A 24402-nucleotide genomic window follows, 5' to 3' on the forward strand; every position below is an offset into this window, starting at 1 on the left:
CATCCCTAGCAATCAGACTCAGATATAGCTACTGAAAAAATAATCTATTCCAGAATAGTCTCACCCGCACCCGCGGGTAACCGCACTGTAAAAAGCTAATTCTAAATAGCTAGAATTTTTATTGTTCAGTGTTACGCAGACGCCCTACCCTCTTAGATGCGTTAACCTGCTATTTCCCCGAAATTTTCGGTGATGTATTCTTACTTTACCTATCACCAAGTGCATAAGTATAAGCTACTCCTAACTCATTATGACACTAATTTCATTGTAGTAGAACTGTAAATAGTCCATCAGCTTTTTGGTAATTTGCCCAGACCGCTAAAGAAAATATTGAACAGGCATTATGTCGAAACTTTTTTAATATTTCAGATTGAATTAAAATGATACAGCTGCAATTATTCCCAATTTTTTTGGTTAAATTTTTCAATTAATCCTTATAACGATGCCTGAATCCAAAAGAAGCCGGTCCTTTTAAGTAAGCCAATAATTGCAGAGCAATCACCCTAGATGTGGGTATTCTGTCAACACGTCTCGTTTATAAGAAGCATCGCACCCTTCCTGTCCTCGACATCATTTCGAGCTGTTGAGCAGGGCATCACCATGTCTCGGCTTGTGATTCTACTGGTTTTCTGCCTCGTGCTAGTCTCGCTTGCACTAGGACAACTAATTACCGAGGGCGGCGAAGGCATTAATGCGGGCGGCGCTTGTAAGAGGGCCAATGGCATGGCATGCAGTGACACGACGCAGGGATGGGAGAAAGTCGACATGAAGGTTCAATTCATTAGTCTGTATTTCAGTGGCCATTTTCATCGGCTGGTTTGCTGAAACCATTCCGATTAAATTTGATAAATGATTTATAAAACTTTGTTCAAATGGTTTATCTATATTTGTTAATGGAAAATAAGAAATGGGAGTCTGGAAAATGGCTATTTTATTCAAGTTTTAACTTTGTCTTTTTTTAGTTATTTGACTTCAGCGTCATTTGGATTAAGGGAGCATAGTCAGCCACAACTTGTTTTTGTTTTACCTTTAAAATTTGAAGGCAAATGATTCAGTTAATAACAATCTAAAAACAAAGTTTATTATCAATTCAAAATTCAGTAAAAAAACACAATAGCTTTCCGAAATCAGCCGATGGAAATGAATGTTTTCTTGCCTTTGCCCGATGACCAAACGACGGCTAAGAGAAACAAATATTGTTGTTTTGTTAGCGTCGCTTGACACATTGTGTTCCTTGTTATGTCACTAGTGTCGCTCCGTTTTAAATCCGTTGATCCGACTTGCATGACGCGTTTTTTTCCCTATTCGCCTTTCTTTCGTTGCGCGGGGGATTGGGTCTAGTTGGTAAGCGAACAGCATGCTGGGGCGGTTTTAGGGGCCCCAATTCAACATGAAATCGTAAACATGTTACTGAAAAATCGGTTATTATGGGCAATTCTCCTCCCGGAAAATCTTCGTTAGTTAGATTCACAACATCAACGTTGGCATCGATCGAAGCCATGAGTGCGTCCATTCAAATCGTCCCTGCATACTGCTCGACCCAGTCCACCATAAAGACTAAGCAATGTATCTTAGTAGCGAGCCCGGTCCAACCCATCAGATTCAATCCCTGTTAAAATCCGCCCTTCCTTCAATAACAAGGGATCCGTTTTTTCCCTAACGTATCAAATGTTTTCAAAATGCAGAGTTTTTTAAATATTTAATACATGCATTTAAACTCCAACTATTCTTGTGTGTGTCTGATGTGTGTACAAAATTATTAAAGGGTACTCTTTATTTGATAGAGACAAGTTCGCATATCGGAAACAACGGATCCTTGGGTCTGGGAACCGAAGGTAACGACTATAAGGGTTGTCTTCAAAATGCTCCATAAAGCTCTATAGGCCCCCTTTTTCAACCAAGAAAAACATAAATATCATAAATTTCCATCGGATGATTTGGTAAAACAAGGTGTACCTGACTATAACTCTTGACAATCGTCATACACGATCGCACAAAAAGCTAATCGAAGCGTTTTATAATCTTAAGTTATTACTTTTTAACCCGCAATTCTGGAGGATATTCTGTAAATTATAGTCAAAAAGACTAGCAGAAGAAATCTGAATTTTTAATAGACCATTAGGTGACTTATATTACATATGATGATGCAGTGGAATTCAGTTAGTAACTCGAACTCTTTTTCAGGGATGTACTTTCCTTACATAGAAATAACTTTCATATACTTTTACAATTATTTTCTAATAAAAAAACTTTACCAGCGCAAAGGGCGAATGGTGTTTGGCAAATGGCAGTTCTACGATTGGAAGAAACCATGGATCCCAACATATGTCTTCCAGATTAAAACATGTATTGATCGTACGATAATCCGTTAAATATTATCAATGTTGTTTTTATGTCATAGTTGGGTTTTTTTATCACTTTTATTCTATTAATTACTACCAAAAGCACCTTTCGATCCGAACTACCATTCGACTGACACCGAATTATTAGAGTGTATACGCACAATGTCATTTAACGTTCTCAATTTTCAATAGAGACAGCGTCTTGCAAAAGTTGGAAGGGAGCAAAAGGAAGATGGGGATAACAACCTTGGAGGTCGGGGATGGTTTCGTCGGCAAGCGATGCAATGGGGGCACAAAGGCTGGGCAAAACGACAAGCGCAATTGAATGAGGGCTGGAAATCCGTCAATGATGACAAAGGCTGGGCAAAACCACAAGCGCAATTGAATGAGGGCTGGAAATCCGTCAATGATGACAAAGGCTGGGCAAAACCACAAGCGCAAATTTATGAGGGCTGGAAATCCGTCGATGATGACAAAGGCTGGGCAAAACCACAAGCGCAAATTTATGAGGGCTGGAAATCCGTCAATGATGACAAAGGCTGGGCAAAACGACAAGCGCAATTGAATGAGGGCTGGAAATCCGTCAATGATGACAAAGGCTGGGCAAAACGACAAGCGCAATTGAATGAGGGCTGGAAATCCGCCAATTATGACAAAGGCTGGGCAAAACGACAAGCGCAATTGAATGAGGGCTGGAAATCCGTCAATGATGACAAAGGCTGGGCAAAACCACATGCGCAATTGAATGAGGGCTGGAAATCCGTCAATGATGACAAAGGCTGGGCAAAACCACATGCGCAATTGAATGAGGGCTGGAAATCCGTCAATGATGACAAAGGCTGGGCAAAACCACAAGCGCAAATTTATGAGGGCTGGAAATCCGTCGATGATGACAAAGGCTGGGCAAAACCACAAGCGCAAATGAATGAGGGCTGGAAATCCGTCAATGATGACAAAGGCTGGGCAAAACGACAAGCGCAATTGAATGAGGGCTGGGAATCCGCCAATTATGACAAAGGCTGGGCAAAACGACAAGCGCAATTGAATGACGGCTGGATGCGTCGGCGGGCCGCTTGGCGAGATGAAGGAAAAGACAAGTCCGGCGACAAGGTACCTCACCATCATCCCTTTTGACTTGGCTTAATTATAAGAGGCAAATAGGGGAATGCTTTCAACAGCCCCCTCTTTTAAATACGAATATTGAAATGTAAATTTGACACTGTACATTTGAGTACACACCTGTGGGAGCAGGGAGGCATTCCTTTAATATACCTGAAATTGAAAGGGTGTCCTCCTAAAAATACATTTCCAATGTTTCAAATATCACGTGACTCTATCCACTTCCCAAGAACAAAACATGCTGCAGATTTGAATTTTACTCATTTGCAAGTAGTCCACTGTAAAAGTCTGTAAAATACCTGAAATTCACAGGCACTGAAAGTAAATTCAGAGGCACTGAAAGTAAATATCGATCATGTGGCATTTCTATTATTGGAAATGTCTTTCTAAAATAAATGTCTTTTTAAGTAAATTCACAAAAGTAAATATCGATCATGTGGCATTTCTATTATTGGAAATGTCTTTTTAAGATAAGCTGTAAGTTCAAATGCCTAAAATCTCTTAAATATGACTGACTTTTTATGACAAAATTATTGTCTTAAAATTAGTATACTAATAAGCGTGGAACGGTAGTCTTTATAACTTAAAAGAGGTTTTGGTTTCAGGATCTTCGGTTTTGGGGTGTCGCAGGTCGCCATTAGTGCTGGTAGCAAACATCACAAGGACGGACAAAACTGTCATCCATCGTCTCGGTAGCATAGAGCCATTGTAGCAGTGAGAAAAAAATAAATACTCTGAATAAGCAACAGAATTAGAATGTCTTTCTCCCCCTCTCATAAAACACAACCCAACTATCCACTAAAATTCACACCCATACTCAACTCTCCCTAATCCACACCCCCAGCTCACCCCTCTCTAATCCACGATACAGAAACATTAAGAATTGTGGGGGCACAGCCACGCTCCTACTGGTCATTTCCTTATAATGTTTGAAAATATTGCCCATAGTGCCCCACCCCCTGCTACGGCCCTGTTATCTTATCCACACCCCACCTACCCCCTCTTTAATCAACACCCCACCCCATCCCACCTCTCTCTAATTCACACCTACCCCACCCCTTTCTAATTTCGTCCCAGCTCTACCCTCTCGAACCCACACCACACCCTTACATCTCCACTCTTACAAACGTCCAGTTTTCTACATTTCAATAACGAAAAAAAACATCACGTTATAATATCCATACATTCGTTATAATATATTCATTACTGTTATAAAATCCACGAAATCGAATCCTCGATGTGAAAACACACAGCAGCTGAATCGCCTACGACTTCCGTCATTTAAAGTGATTGGAGAGTTTCCATTGGCTAGCTCAGAAATAGTATTCCAATTAAGCCAACTCTTAGCAAAGCGCTGACCAAACTCCTTCCTCTACCTTCTCCAAATGAACAATATGACCCCATGCTATATCAGAGATATGTTCGTTAAGTGTAGTGATGTACATAACAAGAACACTAAAAATGCAGCAAACCATAACTTAGTACTTCCAAAGGCTCGGACTACATTAGCAAAAAACAGCTTTAAGTTTGTAGCAGCTAAAAGGTGGAATGCATTGCCACTAGAAATCAAAGAAGCCAAGTCAATCACCGCCTTCTCCGCAAAACTAAGAGAATACATCACAACTCTGTAAATAAGTTTATAAATCAGCAAAGGATTGTTATTGTAAATAGTTTCGTCAAAGATTTTGCTGTAAACAGATTTGTAAATAGCTTGTATTAATTTTGTTTCTGTTGAGGGCCATGCGTACATTATCATTGTGATATTAAGTGAATCCCTCATTAAAAAAGGCATCTCTCTCTCTCTCTCTCTCTCTCTCTCTCTCTCTCTCTCTCTCTCTCTCTCTCTCTCTCTCTCCTCTCTCTCTCTCTCTCTCTCTCTCTCTCTCTCTCTCTCTCTCTCTCTCTCTCTCTCTCTCTCTCTCTCTCTCTCTCTCTCTCTCTCTCTCTCTCTCTCTCTCTCTCTCTCTCTCTCTCTCTCTCCCAAATCCACATCCCAGCTCTCCCCTCTCCAAATACACACCCTAACTAATGTCCTCAGTATGCAAGGGGTCCAATAATTTGGCTGTGATATTTTAGGATTAGGAGATAAGAAAAAAAAACATTTAGAAACGCAAAATCTTCTTATTTACTCCATCCAAGTGTATAATAAATAAAAAGAAACCATTTCACCGCGAAATGGATTATAGAGAGGATCGATTAGTGGTCTATGTAATTTAAGGGGCTTGGGAAACGTACACCCTGTATCGAGACCTAAAACCACTATTTACAATATAAATTCATCGGCTCGACGTTAGAAATAAATTATTGTATTTACCTAAAATATAAAAATTCATCATGTCTTTCCAAATAACACTAAAATCCCACTCCAAGGGCGCAAGTGCCTCTTGAGAAAATTATTATTTACCTCGCTTTTGTAAGAAGAAAAAAATAAAATGTCTATCAGTTGAGTTTGATTTTATCATATGTTCCCAGTAAACGTTTTTCGAGCTTGATATTTCGACAAAATCACTGAAGCACCGCATCATTCGGAAACTTAAAAATAAAGAGCAAAAGACAAACAATCACTAAGTAAAGTTGTCTTGCGCGCTATATACTCATAGACCATTTATTAGAAAAGCACACACTTTTATCTTTACAAATACTGTCAGAAGTTGTTACAGAAAAATCGCCGCAATAAAATTCCTAGTGATCCGGTCCTCAATGGAGCCAAAGTACTTCACAAACATACAAATTCTTGAGGGGAAATTAAACGAAGAAAAGGAGAGAATAAGAGTAGACACACTATTATTCCAAGAGTAACTAATATCCCCCGAGTGTGCCGATAAATAAATTAAGTACAAACACTACTTTAATTTCGCTTGACGCTCAAAGGCAAACAGTGCTACAACCAGCAAATAGGGTAACGGCAACTCCTCGACGGCTCCTTTAAATATCGCTACTCGTGATGTTTTTGTACATTACTAGAGCAGTATGAACAAGTTTTTTCTATCTGTGGTTCTGGCCGTGATCGTTGCAATGGCAACATTACAAGTTTCAGCATGGGGAGGTGCTGGCTGTGTTTACAAGCTCAAAAAACGAGAAGTACAAGACCCTCTTCCAGACTCTCTCATCGAGCAATCAACTGACGCCCTGAAGAATGGTAAATGGAAAGCCAAGAAGAACAGATTCATGCTTGGCATATTTTCACCCATCTGTCTAGAAACGAAAAAGGATGATTCTACAAATGAGGTATACATAGAGATCTTTAGTCTGACGCACCTTGTTTTTATCTTATATCGGAAGGCAAATTTCAATTTTACTTGCAAGTAAAATATAAGAGACTAAAGAGACTAAAGCCGGATTTTGAGGGGGGGGGGGGGGGCTGTACGCCCCCTCCCCGTTTTTTGGAACGCAGGGCTATATGCCCGACATTCGGGAAAGGTCCTCAATGGACTAAATGCCCGACAGTTTTCAATTTATTAAATTAATTTACCCAGTAAATTGTCGACCTAGTAAGCTCAAAGTATTCGATATCCGTTGAGAAAAGGCAAGCAAATCTGAATTGAGCTTTGTTACCGTTTTACCGTCGTCTATGGTTCACAATTAACATTCGTAATTTTAATGACACTTAGGAATTTTCTACAACATGCTGCTAAATGTCGGCATAGTTCTGAAAATTTACGAAAATATAAAGGTGAATTGTCGACCTCTAGTCAGTTCAAAGTACCGGCCCGTACCCAGGGGGGTGCGAACGCACCTCCCTACAACAACAGAAAGTCGACTTTCGGTTCTCAATAGACGTGCTATTCGTAGACAAAACTATAAAGCATAAGCTAGATCACTATGTTATGTCATTAATCCAAAAGTCAGACTTAATTTGTAGCCAAATCCGACAATAAACGTCCCGTGGAGATACTGCAAAGGCATGGACAATCCCTTTTTGTTCTTTTTGGGGTGGTCAGATTTTTATTTAAAAAATTCACGTCCTCCCCCAACCCCCCCTCCCCAGAAAAATTAGATCCACTTTTTTCGGATTTTGCACCCCCGCAAGAAAAAACCTGGGTACGGGCCGGTAAGTATTGTATATTTGGTGGGAAAGGGCAAGCGAATCTGAATTGAGCTTTGTTGTCGGTATTGAACGTTTTTCCTTGATTGTATATTTGTCGGGAAAGGTCTTCAATGGACTAAATGCCCGACAGATTCCAATTTAAATAAGCTTCAAATAAAAAAAATGCTTAAACTAGTTTATTTTGCTGCGACAAATGGCTGTGCTTGAAACAAGGAAGGGTTCGTGCAGGATTAGGGGGGGGGGGGGGAGGAGGGGTAAGGATAAGGGCAGATGTACGAGTAGGGAATAGGGGAAGGGTATGGATATTTACCATCATATATCAACCAAAGAGAACCATAAAAGGCTTTCTCTTTCAGCAACATTCGTCAACTTGAAGACACAGGACGCCCCAAAGATGAGAAAACAATGAGTTCGCACTTGAAACATAGAGCATATTGAATGATGGTGCTATAAACAAGTGACATAATGGCGTGAGCCTGAGGATAATATAACGCTGATGTATTTGATCAAAAATAAACGCTAGTTCACCTCATTATTAATGTCTATTTTGTTCTCTATAACCTTACGTTTTAATGTTTGAATAAAAAGTAAAGGGATGGATATCAGGGATTTGAGTCGGGACCGGGATTGGATCTCCTTTCAAGACAAAATCTAAAACTTTCTGCTAGGGGAGCATTCCCCGAGGTCCACAAATGTCAAGAAATGTGTTTTTTGCTGATTGATGTCTGGTAAATAAGGCCAACGTAACCCTTGTCTTTAGACTCCTGGTGCTTTCTGGCGCTCTCTGATTGGTTAACGGACGCCTCGACTGCGAAATGGCTTTCGTGTCACGACATACCTAGTAAAAAGAGACAAGGGGCCAGTTACCTTGTGTAAGCATTTTATAATTAATAGATCAAAAAGAAACATGTACTTCATGTAAGAGACCATTCATTATTTATTCGGGGGAGATGGCTCGCGCTATTTTCCATACAAAATGACCCTCTTTTAAGTATAAAAAATCATAACACCTGAAGGTGAAATAGCAAATAAAGATAGCCCCCCATCCCCTAATCCAACTTCTAAAAGCACAAATTTGACGTTTTTATGAAACCAAGAGATATAGTGAAGGCAAGTCTTGGAGTTACCTCACCGCTGGACTCGATCTCGAGTAGATTTCTGAAAGGTGTTGAAAACAAAATGTGAAATGCAAAACAACTAATCAATCAGATGTGTAAGCTATTCAACAACAAACCAATCAAAACCGAAGTAACTTAGTCAGGCTTCTATCTAGTCATGACGTCAGCACTGGAGCGCCTTGATTTAGTTTGCAATTCGATTGGCTAAATAGCAAATACTTTGCTTTGACATTTGCTCTTGACCAATAGAAATGTTGAGTTCAGCACATGTCATCTAAAATTATCTCCACTATAAATTGATGAATATTTGTGGCATGCACATTGGACATCCACACGGCAATCTTGTAAATCATTATAACAAGTATTATTGTGCTGAAGATTTGACCGTGTCAAAACTAAAATGTGTGAGTGTGCACACAGAAAAAGTAGATGACCCCCAGCACCATATTTTGTGATAGTCCCTAAATTGATGGTGTGTAATTCATGGTATCCCACCTGATTCTTTCCAGCCCACCCCCTGGCATAAATAATAATGGCCAAGAAGATACCTCTTTAGCTCTTTTTATTAACGAACGGCCAAGAAGCCTTTGATCTTCTAAAATTTGAAGCGGCAACTCATAACAGATAGGTATGTTTTTAATCATTTATGCATCCTTTGCAGCGCTGTTTGGTAAAAAAATTAATTAGCACTCGCAAGCTTTGACAGATACTCCATTTGCCTCCCCCATTACTGATAAGGTCATCTCAGAGCACCTTATCGGGCAGGCTGGTTTTACCTGTTACCTCAAAGCTCGCCATGCAAACACAATCTCCATTTATGCTACATGTTTATGTCGCCATGCTAGGAAACGTGAGAAGCTTTGTCTGGGGTTCGTATGGAAAGGAAAGCGGTAAAGAGGTTTCCATTCACATTTTGTGTATAATTCTTGTATTTAGACAAACAGATTTCTAGGCACTCATTATCGGGAATCTGACAAAATGGATAAGGCAGTGCTGAAGATAAGGGTGTCTCGCGCTAATATGTCGAATGTAGAGCTACGCTAATGTCTAATATGTGGAGCTACGTGCAAATGATTTTTTCTAGTTTACACTCGTTTTCAGTCACACGTGCTTATCGTGCCCAACCGTGTTTTGGTGGACGTCATTTTTCCATTTCTTCATCTGTCACAGCTTTAGATCGATCACAACCAAATTACATCAAAGATGATCACCTTCTTTAACTACTGTCACCGAGAAAATACCGATAAGCACAAAGCACAGTTTGTCATGGGGAAGTCCCAAGTGCATCAAGTCTTTGCGGAAAAAAATCATGCACGATAAATAATAAACTGGAAAAAATACATGCAGTCTAAACCAGACAGAAACGAATGAATATACGGAAAGTGAAAAACATGCACGACTGGAGCCCTCCATCTCCCTATCACATTTTAATGCTCAGAACCCCCTCCTCCATTTAGGATCCAGGAATCCCAAAGGGTTGCTTATTCTTTAATAATATAAAATGGGATCTTACCGCACTCTTGTGTATTAAGTCAGCCCAACAATAAACCATTTGTAGGTGCAATGGTTGTACCAAAGTTCACACCTGAGGTGAAAGCCAACACAAGTCACAAGAACTGGAAGTTCTTTGAAATGTATGGAGGCAGGCCTTTTCCTGCTGAACACTTGAAGAAAGCAGCCACTGAGATAGAAGAGTTCTGTAACATTTTACATCATGAGGGCGTGACTGTGCGCAGGCCAGAGCCAATCGACTTCTCAGAGGTAAACAGCTATCAATAAACATACTCTCCACTAAGTCTCTGAATATGATTTGTGTCGAAGTATTGTTTTACTTTTAATTTTGGATATTAAAAGGTATTTTTAAATATTTGAAAAAAAAAAAAAGATTATGGGTTTAGAAACGACTTTGAATCCCAATATTTGTCCAGGTATGCAAGACGCCAGATTTCGAGTCGTCCGGCCTGTACTCCGCGATGCCACGTGACATTCTCCTCGTGGTAGGAGATGAGATTATTGAGAGCCCCATGGCGTGGCGGTCCAGGTTCTTTGAGTACCGCGCATACAGACCGCTGATCAAGGAGTACTTTAGACGAGGGGCGCGCTGGACAACGGCACCCAAGCCACAGATGTTGGATGAGTTGTATGACCTGGTAAGAGACTGGAACTACAGATAATTTACCTCCTGGAATAAATCAGGTTTTATACTTGAGACAAGCCCGTAACAATAAGCGCCATCCTCGAGGATCGTCACAGGTTGGCATCAGAGGGAAAGTTCGTAACCACCGAGTTCGAGCCGTGTTTTGGTGCCGCTGACTTTGTGCGGGCTGGACGTGACATATTTGCGCAGAGAAGTCAGGTACCGAAAAGCTGGAAAACGAAAACCAAAAACTTTTCCGCCGTCCATTGTTAAGAGTAACAAAAGAATTAACTGGCCATCTGCTTTAACAGTCCACTCTGACAGTTTTACATGGCTTCAAGGAGACCGGGTTCTGGTAATTGAATGAAGGCCTCGCCGACTGATCGTTACCTCCTAAAACGAGCTCAAGTACCTCCCTACTCGCCAAGAAGAGCTTATTCTTGACAAACTGTAGAGGCATGTATTTTTTCAATGAAAATGTAGCTTTTAGCTGAGTTTTTGATAGTGTTAAAACTTCAGTTAAAATTGTGATGCCTTTTCAGTTAAAATTAACTTTAACTGTATTTACTGCCGAAGCTACAATAAGCAGCTGAAAAGATAGTTATTCACAGGTGATATTCCACTAAAGGAAAGAAAATTTCGATGCAAGCTAGACCCTGAGCCCCACAACAAACCCCTTTGAAAGCGCCCTTGACGACCAGTGCAAGGCACACAAACAGGGGCAGTGTGAGCGTCTCCTCTTCTTGTCCTTGAGGGGTCATCAAATACTATCCTTTTTCCTTGTCTAAGACGTTGCACGCCCCTCCCCCCTCAGCCAATCCTGGGACACAAGTTATTATTTTCTTTTTGGCGTGATAAAATTTTCTAACATCACTATGATGAACGTGGATTATCTGAGCGTTACGTCCTTTTCGTCGGCAGAGACTTTATAAAGCCGTCTACACGACTCTTGAGTTCTAAATCCCTACATGACATGTCTGATAGCTGCCGTCTGACAAGCTCAGGCCGCAAGGAGGCATTCGACTCGCTGCTAAACCCCGCCCTTACGGGGGAGGAGGCGGGTAGTTTGTAGACGTCTAGCATCGGTGTGTTTGAGCCTCGACGTGATGGCGAGGGCGATCGACTACGAAATTTTCTTCCTGAACTAGGGCTCTGAGGTACATTAAGGGTTTCTCCTGCCTCTCCACCCCTGGCAAACTCCCTTCGCCTCCCTGGCGACGGCGAAGCAGACCTAGGTCTATGGCGTAATATAGGTCGTAATGTGTTTGAATCCGGGGGGAGCTGGTTATCGTGATGACCTGAAATTGTTTGGTTAACGAACAAATGTCCACTCCTTGGAATATCTCTGCACCCCCCTGTGGGAGTAGGGGATGATGCAGATTTTGGTCGGTTGTAATCCAGTCTTTTAGGCATCGTACTACAAGGGAGATCCAGAGGTTGGGGGGTTCTAGATCTCTGAGGTACTTTCACAACACCATGCGTGGTGTTTTTTTCATGTTGAGGACTCCCAGGAGGCGTTGGCAAGAGCTCTATGATTTCCTCCGTCGACTCGTCGTGTCCCCTCCCAAAGGAATCATCACCAACATCAGAGTTAACGCGCCTTAGACTTAAAAGCGAGGTGGGAGAAGGCAATTTTTCGATTCCCAAAACATCAGGGGCCGAACCCCTTCTAACATGTCTAGTAACGTGAGGACGTAATGTTAAACTGTTCATGTCATCACAAGACCCGGTATTAGACTTAGTGATTTTACCAGAGCAATGGGGACCGCCTTTTTCCGTATGTTCACCTATTACTATGGCAGGGCTTCCAGACAATATAGCGGATCGTTTTTGTATTTCTTCGCTTGTCTGTTTGTGCGCTGAAGAAATATCTCCATCAACTGTGGTGTAATTTATCATACTGACAGCCCTCCTATTTAGCAGTTTTGGTCGCAATAAGCCGCTGGCTGGCTTCCTGTTAACTGCTCCGCAGGAATTCACGTTCGAATCTTCTCCGTCGTCCGAGAGGCTTTCTGACATAGGGGTGCGTTGAAGACAAAAATCGCTAAGGGCATCAAGAGTTTTAGAATTCAACTTCATCATCGCTTTATGCTCCTTGTCTTTAATGTCCTTCAACTTTTTTTGTAGATCTCTTTCGGCGACCCTTTCCTCTCGTAAGATAGTGTGTATTAAGCGCGAACCAAGTTGAGAAAGCTTAGGGTCTTTTCCTATTCCCTTCGTCTTCCCCTTAGCAGCCATTTTGAATTCACAGAAGCGCAAGCAAAGCAGACTTAGTGACCCTTTGACTGGTAAATATCCCGCTTAGATCAAATCCTTAGACATTCCCAAATCTCCAGCAGCCGTCCTAAGCTTACTATTCAAACTTGAGTCAATAGAAATGGCAAAATTATCCCGAAAAACTAGGCAAAGTGGCCCAACCATATCAATGCCATCCTAAAGTCGGCACTTGTTTCTCTCGTTATGATAAATGTGATGCAGTTGTTTGAAGCTCTTTACACTTCTTTGTTCGCACGCATTCTTTTAGGTAATCAAATTGTTTGCATAAGCAAACTTTCAATCAATGCCGCTAAGTTATTATTCTTTGAGCCCCTTTGAAAAATCGTATTCATGATTCGACAAATCGCCGTCAATTTGTCTTTGCTTTATACTATCAAACAATTCAAAAGATTCTTGATATCCTGTTCGTGGTCAATTAGCGTTACTTTATCACTAAAACTGTCTCAGCAGAAATGCATCAATACACAGAACATTATCCCCAAACATATCATTGAATTTAATGGTGTAAAAAGAGTGTTTCTCCTCTGCAGCTGTGCTATCTTCAATGTCACCCGAAATTGTTTCGAGTGTAACACATGCGAGAAAAAAAATTAATGCAAACTGATTAAAGAATATGAAAAGAAATAAGTCTAGAGCGTTAATAATCTTCAACAAAATATAAAGCTGCTGTTTACTTCAAAAGCGATGGTATAAATTGAACGATAAAATACATGTAAAAATTGTAGGAATATCGTACATAATATTCCAAACAGAGTAACGTAAGTAAGTAGTTATTGGACCTAAAGATATGACTCGAGCTTGCCACGCCTTCTGACGTCACACGTCCAGCAATGAAAGCCTCCGCCCAGAGAATTCGCGAACCTGATGCTGACCGGGATGGGGGTGATGCCAAGCTTCTCGAACATCTACACACCATGAGAGAGAAATACAATGAGATATAACAATTTATGTGGCATTGTTGTGGCTTATGTGGCGTTGTTGTGGCTTATGTGGCATTGCTGAGCATTGTACGGGCTAAAATTTGCAAATCAGCGGAATAAAGTAGAGTACACACTAAACAAAACACACTCAAAAAGCTCAGAGAGCGCTCCTTTTAACACCAAGAAACATAAAACTCGTGGGGAACTCAAGAAATTATTTGACTGGTGCCTTAAAAGTATAATTAATTGTGGTCAAAATAATAGCTTTCTTGGACCAGGAAGGGGGGGTGGAGTTGGGGTTGGGGGGGCCTAGTTCACCCCCTGGCTGCGCCTCTGATAATACTTCTTTTTGTAGAACAACATAACAAAAAAGAGGAGAGAAATTAAGAGGGGGGCCAAAGCACTAGCAACAACAACAACCTCTTGTCAAACCACAACACTAGCAAGGAAAGGCAGGCTTAAAGGATAACGTATTGAACAACTATTACAACACGAAACACCAACAACAATGAATAGAACAAGACTCTGTATCGAGCACAAGTCTAAGACTGAGCAATCCGCCCCTTCTTGGTCCTTCTATAAAATCATAACTGTCCCCTGGGGCAAATAAAAAACAATGCCAACTGTTACCAAAATGTACGAGGAACGGCTTTATGGTTAAAGTGTTTTCTTTCTCACACAGCACCTCCTTTAATAATAATAATAATGAACGCCCCCCTATATACTCCAGAAAGCATATCACTTATCTACCTTGATAGTGGTGGTTTCGTTCTTATCACAGACCACGCGTGTCGGATCCAGCATCAACACATTCATGCTCAACCATTTGCTGGACATCCACAAAGGATGGGAGTCGGGGATCAGCGGCTCCGGAGGTTGCACCACCGTCCAGCCGGCCTTTTTGAACATGTCAATTTGATGACATGGTCGGTCTGGGTTGCTGAGCACCAGCCCGGGTCCTATGATGTTAAACGTGGCGTCGATGTGCATTGGGTTTGGGTCGTCGAAGGAAAGCGTGTGGATGCGGTATTGGTTGCCTAGGTGACGCTTCATCCATTCGATACCCATATAGTTGGTTACCTGTAAGATGACCATGGAAAACGTTATTTTGTCACGCCAAAACTTCATTAAAGAATCGAACAAGTTTACTTTCAGGCGATTACCAGCACCCGTCTCCTTGAAGCCACGATTTTAACGGAAAACCTAAAATTGTTAAAGTAATGTTTATAGTAGTGTCTTTCTGTTTCTACGAGGATGTGACGACATGACGGAAAAACCTGGAAAATGCGCAATTCCGGGTAGAGAGAGAAGGCACAATTTCTTACAATGGCTATAGGTTCCTTGTATTACGGACTGATTTTCAAAACACAAATATCGTGAGGCCATAACTAGAGTGCACATAACCAGATTTTGGCTTTTTAAGATAATTTTTCCTTGATCATCATTGCCCTGTGTATCAGTTCAGGGACGAAAAGCTCAAATTTCAAAGACACTTTACAGAAAGTTGCATCAATTTAAAAAAAGTCGCACTTGATATTTTGTTTGCTATAAGTTACTAAGTACTCAGATAAATTCTCCGCTTTATTCGATGTGAAATGGGCTTAATGGAAGCGTCACGTCATGTTTTACCGTCATGTTGGATGTGACTGATAATTTAGGGAGGATGGGCAGTTTAGTAGAGAGGATTATAATCATTTCACTATTTTTGTTTCTTGAGGTTGGCTTAATAAGATTATTTAAAAAGATTCCTTTATTTTCTTATGGATTTCTGGATTTTCTTTTTGTGTACATACGATTTGGTGTGACTCTAGAAATATCGAACAGGATCAAAAAGCCCAAACTGTCGTGATCTCGTACCAGAACAATGAATACAATACACAAAAAACTGGAATTCGACTCTGCCAAATTTTCGTCTTTAATAAGACTTCTTCTTCTGCCCTGAAGAAGTCTTATTAAAGACGAAAATTTGGCAGAGTCGAATTCCAGTTTGTACTCTAGAAATATCGAGGTGCAACCGAGGCCATATCAAAACACCAATCCTCATCCTTCTTGCGATTGGCGCGATTTAAACACCAGCTCTTGGTACCTGACTTCTCTGCACAAAGATGTCAAGTCCAGCCCGCATGAAGTCAGCGGCATCAAAACACGGCTCGAACTCGGTGGTTACGAACTTTCCCTCTGATGACAACTTGTGACGATCCTCGACACTGCGGATCGGATAGTCCTGAAAAGGTAACGCGAACGACAACGGCAAAAAACGGTTAAAACTTCGAAAGCCTAGTTTCCTACGCAGTCGTCCCGATTACATGTCACGCGATGCTCTTAAGCGTGACTCAGGTGTAAAACCTGATTTATTCCAGGAGGTAAATTATCTGTAGTTCCAGTCTCTTACCAGGTCATACAACTCATCCGACATCTGTGGCTTGGGTGCCGTTGTCCAGCGCGCCCCTCGTCTAAAGTACTCCTTGATCAGCGGTCTGTATGCGCGGTACTCAAAGAACCTGGACCGCCACGCCATGGGGCTCTCAATAATCTCATCTCCTACCACGAGGAGAATGTCACGTGGCATGGCGGAGTACAGGCCGGACGACTCGAAATCTGGCGTCTTGCATACCTGGACAAATATTGGGATTCAAAGGGACTTTTTTATGGGAGTGCTATATAATATTACGGCTAGCCTCAAATTCCTTTTTAGTAAGGAGGGCCATGACATTTTAAAGCCGCATTATCACCAGTTTATTTTCGGGCCAAAAGAATCTATTAGAATCCGCCATATTAAACAGGCCATCCACGCTAAATTATCAGTTACATCCTCAAAGAAACTTCAAATAGACACACTGCTTTTACAATTTTGAAATATTTTTCGCGTTTCCCGTTACTAATTGACCGGAAATAAACTTGTGACAATATAATGAAACTTCAATATCCAAATTTAAAAGTAAAAAAACAGTGTCACACAAATCATTCATTATTCAGAGACTTACTGGAGAGCATATTTATTGATAGCTGTTTACCTCTGAGAAGTCGATTGGCTCTGGCCTGCGCACAGTCACGCCCTCATGATGTAAAATGCTACAGAACTCTTCTATCTCAGTGGCTGCTTTCTTCAAGTGTTCAGCAGGAAAAGGCCTACCTCCATACAGTTCAAAGAACTTCCAGTTCTTGTGACTCGTGTTGGCTTTGACCTCAGGTGTGAACTTTGGTACTGTAGCACCTGAAAATGGTTTGTTTGGCTAGATAAATAACTAATGGTGAGGTGGGATCCTATGTTCATCTTATACATGAATGGGTCCATGGAAAAACAATTATATCTAAATCTTAATAACAGCACAAGACAACTGTTCTTGTTTTATTTATGTATTGTGTACATAGCTTTAAAGCTACTGAATAGGATCTGATTATTCTGAAATGTGCAATTCTAGAAAAGATCCATACTCCCAAGGTTGGGTGTTTTTTTTAGAAGCCCCACTCCTTAGAATCTCCTCACCCTAGCCAAAATTGACATGACAATTGGAAATGAAATACCACACACCCCAAAATTTCCCAAGTATATGTGTGTGTGTGTTTGGGTGTGTGTTTTTTGGGGGGGGAGGAGGAGGGGGCATGGGGGGTGTGCAGGATGTTTTCAAGAATTACACAATCTGTCATTTCCATGGTGCTTATGATAAACATAAAAAAAAGATAATGGGCACAATGTGTACAATGTTTGAATACTGCCCCTTTTTTAGAATAACTGGGAGTTATCCCAAGAAATTTTAGTTAAATTTTGGTGATTTTAAAAAGGAGCATATACCATTAATAAGCAATTCCTTAGAAACAGACTATTAAAAAGTGAAGGGGGGGGGGGGGGGGTCACGGATAATTTTATTCAGTTCTGGATGCATATTTTTCCATTTTTTTTATCATATATGATTTTGTTCGTTCCTTCCTCCCCTGTCACTTTTCTAATGGTCCATTTCTTAGTTACTAAATGTACCTTCAACATTCCCGACTATGACCTCTTCCAACAGGTCCCACTCATTGTGCGATCCGACAGGGCAGTCAGCTATCTCTGTGCGGGTTGTGGCAGAATGACCTCCATTCGCACCATTAAATTCTGATGGTAACACAATTGCCCTTGACCACTGAGAGGACTGAGAATTATGTTTTCTTTGTATGTGAGTTTTGAAAAATTGATAGACCTGAAATAAATTATTGCAAAATAGTTCTTAAAAAAATAAATGTATATAATAGTCGTAGTAATACTACATTCATATCAAATATAGCCTTACCCAATATTTTCTTAAAAGTTTTCCAGTCAATGGGTTTTGGCATTCTTTAATTTTATACAGTAAAAACTTGCATATAAGAACCTACAGGTTAGAGATCTGGCATTTTAAGCATACTATTTGTAAGAACCTAGAGTTTAAGAACCTACAGGTTGGAGTTCTGGCATTTTAAGCATACTATTTGTAAGAACCTAAACAACTTGGTGGGGAAGGTTTATTTGAAAGATCACTCATATGTTAATTGTCAAAATTTTGGATATAACTTATATGAAAACTATAAAATATAACAAGTGAAGACAAATTAAAGCATGATATATGGCTGATAACAAAAAAGAAAAGATATACTTTCCATAGAAATTTGGTGAATTGAATACTGTAGTTACATGGGCTTATATTTTAAGGCGTGGCAGGGAGGGGTATGGGGGCGCTTGCCCCCCGACTCTTAAAAGTGTGTGAGGAGGGGGTCCCCTCATTTAGTATAAGTAATCATACAGTTTCAAGTTCAGGAGGGAGTTGCCCTGTGGGTTCGTGTAATAATGATTCTTTTTGAAAAACACATGAGTGCAAATTAATCTTGAACTGAACGAGAAAACTGTATGATTACTTATAAATGATATACATGTCCAAATTAGGAAAGTCAAGTTTTTATTAAAATCACTCTTTCTTTCTAATGTTTTAATGGTTTTTTTTTTTCAGAAAAGGTTTTGAAAATTGTGTAGAGCATTATACAGTATCTATGGTGTAAGAAAAGACTAATTTTCTTTTAATGTATTTGCACTGCTCTCAGCGAATCAGAATCAAGAAATTTATGCATGTTTATTATTATTGTTATTATTGATCTTATTCTTATTGTTCAGCAAGCATTTTGAATACTGATTGTTATTGATTGATATATATATATAAAACAAATAAAAACCAATTCAAAACCTAAGTAGCCTGATTAGTGAACAACTAGCGGCCTGATTTATATAAGAACCTATTCAGCCTGATCTTGAAAATTCTGTGTTCTTGGGTGGTAACTGATTAAGAAGTGCTTAACTTACTTATGAACACCCTGTAGCTTGTCAATGATTTTTCAGTGATGCAACTTACACAAGTACAAAAAAGACGACATCTACACATATCTACACGAAAACAACGTTTTCCAAGCCAACAGATTTTGTCACTTTATTACAAGCTGTTTTCATGGATCCGGGAGAAAACCATTTTTTTAGACTTTTAGACTAGACTCCAGTCTAGAGAGTCTAAAATAATAGAGCAGTGCATTTTTCACACTCTTGCAAACACGAAGGGTTTAAGTATAAGCTTACAACATTCCTTTGGAATAAACTGCTTGCCAGAACCGCCGCTCTAAGAAGGCGTTGAGGAAAGTGGTCGAGCCTCAACCGAGCCAACGCGACTCTGATCAAGACAATTTGTTTAAGATCAAAGGCTAGATTGAAAAAGCCACAAATCTCCTAGACATCTATTTGTTATACAAGAATGGTACACAAAACAAAAAAAATGTGAATGGCAATCTCTTGATCGCTTTCCTTTTCATTCATGCCAAAGCTACTCACGTTTCCTAGCATGGCGACTGCTTCTCTTCCACGGCATCCTCCCTTGAAAATTCGCACATGTAGCATATCCAAGCGACATTAATTGTATGAAAAAAATCGAAGGGGTCAACTTTTAGTGCAATTACGAAACAAAGAGCACTTTGAGCACTTTGCCTCCCGCTTTTCGTCAATTACATTAGGATCGCGGGCTCTTGTTGTTTGTTTCGTAATTTTGAGAAGTATTATTGTGTTAGTATTGTGCTATGATTGGCTGAGGGCAAGGGCCGCGCGCGGCACTTCGTATTCATGGCTAAATACAAAAAGCCCAAATAGTCGTGTTCGTGAAACCGGAAGAAGAGATACAATACACCAAAAACTGGTATTCGACTCTGCCAAATTTTCGTCTTTAATAAGACTTCTTCAGGGCAGACTGGAGAAGGTGAATCGCTACAAACCTTTTTATATCAGAATGGTGGCGCGAGACGCAAAAACATCACAACTGACAAAAACGCGTTTGTACTAGAATAGCGCGCGCTATGGGTAAAAAGAATTTACATCTCTACGTGGGTTTCGTCACTATTAAGACCCCGCCCGCCCCCACAGCCACGCCCCTTCTGGTCATTTCCTTTAAATTTTTGAAAATATTGGCCCTGAATACGGCCCCGAATATTGAATGCCTATAGCATGTCGACATAATTCAAGAAAACAAAATTGTGAATAGCAATCTCTTGATCGCTTTCCTTCCATTCACACCCCAGTCAGATGCCAAAGCTACTCACGTTTCTTAGCATGGCGACTGCTTCTCTTCCACGGCATCCTCTCTTCAACATTCGCACATGTAGCATATCCAAGAGAACATCTATTGTGTGAAAAAAAACGAGGGTTCCACTCGAGGGGCCGTCCCTAATGCAAATGCACGCAAATGAACGAAGTCGATTGTTTCATTTTCATTTGTATGCATTTACATTAGGAACTGTGGAATCACTTAGGTGATTTCAATACGCATTATAATTATGCAGAAACCATGTCTCCTAATACGGATATGGAAAATAAACTGTTTATTTTGTTTGAATGTAACAATCTTTGTCAGCTCAATGAAGAATCAACGAGGGTCATAGCGACTGATGAAACTAGCATTGCCGAAGTAGGCAGGGGCGGGGGGGGGGGGGGGGGGGGGGGGGCAATACAGAATATTAAGAAAATATTTAGGGAACGGCCAAGCCCCTACTGGTCATTTCCTTATAATTTTTTAAGATATTGGGGGGCAGATGCCCCAGTGACCAACTCCCTACTACGGCCCCGTATATTGGGGTTGATTGTTGATTCTCCCGGCTATTTTACTCTTGCTGGGTCTCTTAGTCCGACGGGAAACTTGCGATCGAAGCGTGTGATGTAATTTACGGCAACTTAAATATTTCTTTTAACAGGCCTTATAGAAATATCGATTGTGATAGTTTTTGTAGACAAAACTATAAAGCATAAGCTAGATCACTTAAACCCGCCAAAAAAGGGTTCCAAAAAGGCTGTTCCAAAGCACATTTCTTTGTTGACACAACCTATTTAACAAAAGTTATATGGTAATAAAACATCACATCACACCATCATAATCCAGAGCCGAAGCAGAGGGTGAAGAACTCGGGGCGCGTGACTCCCCAATATTATAGGAAATGACCTGTAGGGGCGTGGCTGTGCCCCAATATATTCTTAATGTTTCTGTTGTGTTCCCCTCCAATTCCAAGGCCTGCTTCGGTACTGTAATCCGTTAAATCAAACCATTGCAAGCGTGCTACCTAGAGCCGATTATTGAGTTTATTATTTAAAATCTCATTTGATTATTTGCGGAGAAGTTTCCATTCTTAAAACAAGTATTTTCAGCAAATAATCAAATGATATTTCAAAAAAGGAACGTAATAAACTGCTCTGGGGGCTCTCTTGAGCTGGTTTTATAGTAACGTCAGCTAAAAGATATTGGAGCACGGTGAAATCTATGTACGATAACTCGGCCCTACCAATCGATAAAAATCGATCATCGGAAACTAATCGAAATAATCATTATTAATCGATATTAATCAGTTGATTATTATTGATTGATATTGGGCTCCAATAAATCAATAATAGTCGATACTCACAGCCCAAGAGTACTCAATCATATTTATTATTATCGATTAATATCGGGTTTTATAGGTTCTTATATTTAAAACTGACCATGTCTTCCCATGTCGACCTGATAGGGATGCTCGGTCGTATTTTATAGGGGGTATCCGAGAAAAGAAGGGCTTTTCTCTCAGAAATGGTACTATTTAGGTCTTGTGAGGTATTTTTAGGGTAGCAATTTTGAGTCGTGCAGGTACTTTTTAGGGGTATTTTTCGAATTTTCTGACGAGCATCCCTTTCATTTTTTCCCTGAAGAATCAAATTCTATTGTTTTTTGCCGTCGCCGTCCACGTTGCCGTCGTCGTTGCTTAAGGTCCCTAATCCATTTAGGCCGACACAATGTTGATTCAGATGCCGTACCGATCGGTCGTCGTTCCAAGGGGTCAAAAAATTACTGTTGCATTCCAAAAACCAAAAGAAGTGCGGCACAACAAGGTCCCGACGTTTGAAACGGTGTAAAACTTTTGCAGCTTCTCATGTGCCAGTATAATAAAATACAAAACAATTAGGTTTGGCACGGAAGAAGCGTGGCTAGATATCCTGTATACAGTCGTTTGACAAAAGGTTGTTTTCAACCGGCTTCGGGACTACTGAAACGCTTAGCTGCATATATTTACCACTGCATAACTTCAGACTAAGGGCGCGTTTTTTCCTATCATTCTGGAATGATTTTGGTTGGTAGAGTCATTCTGCTACAGGTAGCAGAATGGGTAGAATGGCCTTCATTCAATTCCGGAATGGGAACGCGGGATAAACTAACGCGCGCTTTTTCTATTCTTATAATTTTCATGCCGAAATCACGAGTAAAAACAAAAACAAAAAACAAACGGCCCTTAGACACGGTAGCGGTGGCTAAAATATGCAGCTAAGCGCTTCAGTGTTTTTTTTTTACACATGCTTACATGCGGGCTTGTCGCGTAGTCGCGCAAAGCTTGTTGAAATGATAGAGAATGTTTAGAATAGCATTTTAGTCATTCTGCTACAGGTAGCAGAATGGGTAGAATGGCCTTCATTCAATTCCGGAATGGGAACGCGGGATAAACGAACACGCGCTTTTTCTATTCTTATAATTCTCATGCCGAAATCACGAGTAAATAGAAAAAAAGCGGTTGTTACAATATGCAGCTAAGCGCTTCAGTGGTTTTTTTTTTTTTACACATGCTTACATGCTGGCTTGTCGCGTCGTCGCGCAAAGCCGGTTGAAAACAACCTTTTGTCAAACGATTGTAATTCAAATGTGGTTTGCAAAAGGTAAAATTGAGCCCTTTTGAAGCAATATAAAGACTCGCTTATTATAATCAATAATAATCGATAATTTCATTTGTTTTTCGGTAATAATCGATCACACAGTTTTAAGTTATCGATTTCTGTTGATTTCCGATATCAATCATTGATTTATATTGATTTTTATCCATTACTATTGATTATTATTGATTATTGGAATTATCGATTGGTAGGGTCGGGACGGTAACAATCATCGTTTTGGTGCACTTCGCGAGGGTGAAGGATTGATTATCGGTCGAAAAGAAAAGGCGAATTTACTTACGGGGTGCCTTCAGCCCGGGGGACGCCGAAAAATCCAAAGTGCCAAGGAAAAATGTTGATCTGCGCGTCAGATTAAATCGAATATGCTCATGTCATATGTCATTGTAACGCATAACAAGGGACTATTATGTATGACCGTGCGCGCAGATGCTTACCGACATCCGACGATCGCAGGCTCTCCTTAGGGGAAACCACTCACCCATAGCGTCAGATTTAGGTCTGCAAAGATGTTCGGATGTTTTTCTCTTGGTAGTAATCCTATGCACGTCTTCAGATTGTCTAAAGGATTAAACAAGTGTGTTTCTTTTTTTCCTTTTTTCTTACCAACGAGTACTGGCAGCTGTGTTTCATCACAGGTCAGGCAATGGTTTTGAAGCTTGTTCGTAGCTTGGAATCGGCTGTTCGTAGTAGAGGTAAAACGAGTGGATTGAAGTAGCCATTTTTTTGTGAAATGTTGCCAATAAAATTGCCTTAAAAATGTCTTGTTGCTGCCAAATGCATGTGTAATAACGATTTGGGGGTGGTTTTCTTCGGGTTTTAATCACGCGTTTGTTTCCAGTCAATCACATCCCTTAAAAACTCTTATGGGTCTAAACCATCCGAACTATGGCAGAACTTTACCTTTAATGGCTTATGTCAATCACCATATATACACATGAATTTATTTTCGGTACTAACGAGTTTGTTGTTGTTTCTTTTGTGCTTTTTTCGGTCAAATGATTTTAGTGTGTCCTTATTATGCAGTTTTCGGCGTCACGTTATTCACTTGAAGCCTTCCAGCTCACTGAACTAGTTGTGTCCTTAGATGATCGATAATATATTTTCGCCAATTATTTTGTATTTTAACCGCCTATACTATTATTACTCAATAAACCAATCCAGCTGGATGGCTATCCTCCTACATGTTGTCTCTTGTATTTCATAATATATTATTTA

The 24402-nt window shown here is 40.3% G+C and overlaps 3 protein-coding genes and 1 long non-coding RNA gene across 6 annotated transcripts; 3 read left to right on the forward strand and 1 right to left on the reverse strand.

Moving 5' to 3' along the window:
* Nucleotides 1–544: 544 nt before the first annotated feature.
* On the forward strand, nt 545–4207 carry LOC116614726 (eukaryotic translation initiation factor 3 subunit A). Of its 3 annotated transcripts, XM_048721135.1 has the most exons (5): nt 547–771; nt 1785–1835; nt 2535–2640; nt 2881–3452; nt 4067–4207. In XM_048721135.1, the coding sequence occupies exons 1-5, from the start codon at nt 601–603 to the stop codon at nt 4100–4102; spliced, it is 936 nt and encodes a 311-aa protein (XP_048577092.1). In that variant the 5' UTR covers nt 547–600; the 3' UTR covers nt 4103–4207. The 3 variants fall into 3 exon arrangements, with proteins under 3 accessions (XP_048577091.1, XP_032231932.2, XP_048577092.1); XM_032376041.2 differs by having other exon boundaries at nt 546–771; nt 2535–3452; XM_048721134.1 differs by lacking the exon at nt 1785–1835 and having other exon boundaries at nt 545–771; nt 2535–3452.
* Nucleotides 4208–6310: 2103 nt separating this feature from the next.
* On the forward strand, nt 6311–8041 carry LOC116614712. The gene is made up of 2 exons (XR_004294691.2): nt 6311–6689; nt 7866–8041. It is a non-coding gene; the product is annotated as an uncharacterized LOC116614712 (long non-coding RNA).
* A 2146-nt stretch (nt 8042–10187) lies between these two features.
* Nucleotides 10188–10801, forward strand: LOC5507412 (glycine amidinotransferase, mitochondrial-like). The gene is made up of 2 exons (XM_048721218.1): nt 10188–10388; nt 10556–10801. The coding sequence occupies exons 1-2, from the start codon at nt 10191–10193 to the stop codon at nt 10799–10801; spliced, it is 444 nt and encodes a 147-aa protein (XP_048577175.1). The 5' UTR covers nt 10188–10190.
* A 2715-nt stretch (nt 10802–13516) lies between these two features.
* On the reverse strand, nt 13517–20665 carry LOC5507403 (glycine amidinotransferase, mitochondrial). The gene is made up of 8 exons (XM_048721217.1): nt 20547–20665; nt 19789–19830; nt 17938–18142; nt 16976–17175; nt 16354–16575; nt 16048–16185; nt 14712–15041; nt 13517–13946 (listed from the first exon to the last, which is right to left on the reverse strand). Exons 1-8 carry the CDS (start codon nt 20610–20612, stop codon nt 13821–13823), a joined length of 1329 nt encoding a protein of 442 aa, XP_048577174.1. The 5' UTR covers nt 20613–20665; the 3' UTR covers nt 13517–13820.
* Between the last annotated feature and the right edge of the window lie 3737 nt (nt 20666–24402).

This window comes from Nematostella vectensis, chromosome 13, assembly GCF_932526225.1.
Source record: "Nematostella vectensis chromosome 13, jaNemVect1.1, whole genome shotgun sequence".
NCBI classification, from domain to species: Eukaryota; Metazoa; Cnidaria; class Anthozoa; order Actiniaria; family Edwardsiidae; genus Nematostella; species Nematostella vectensis.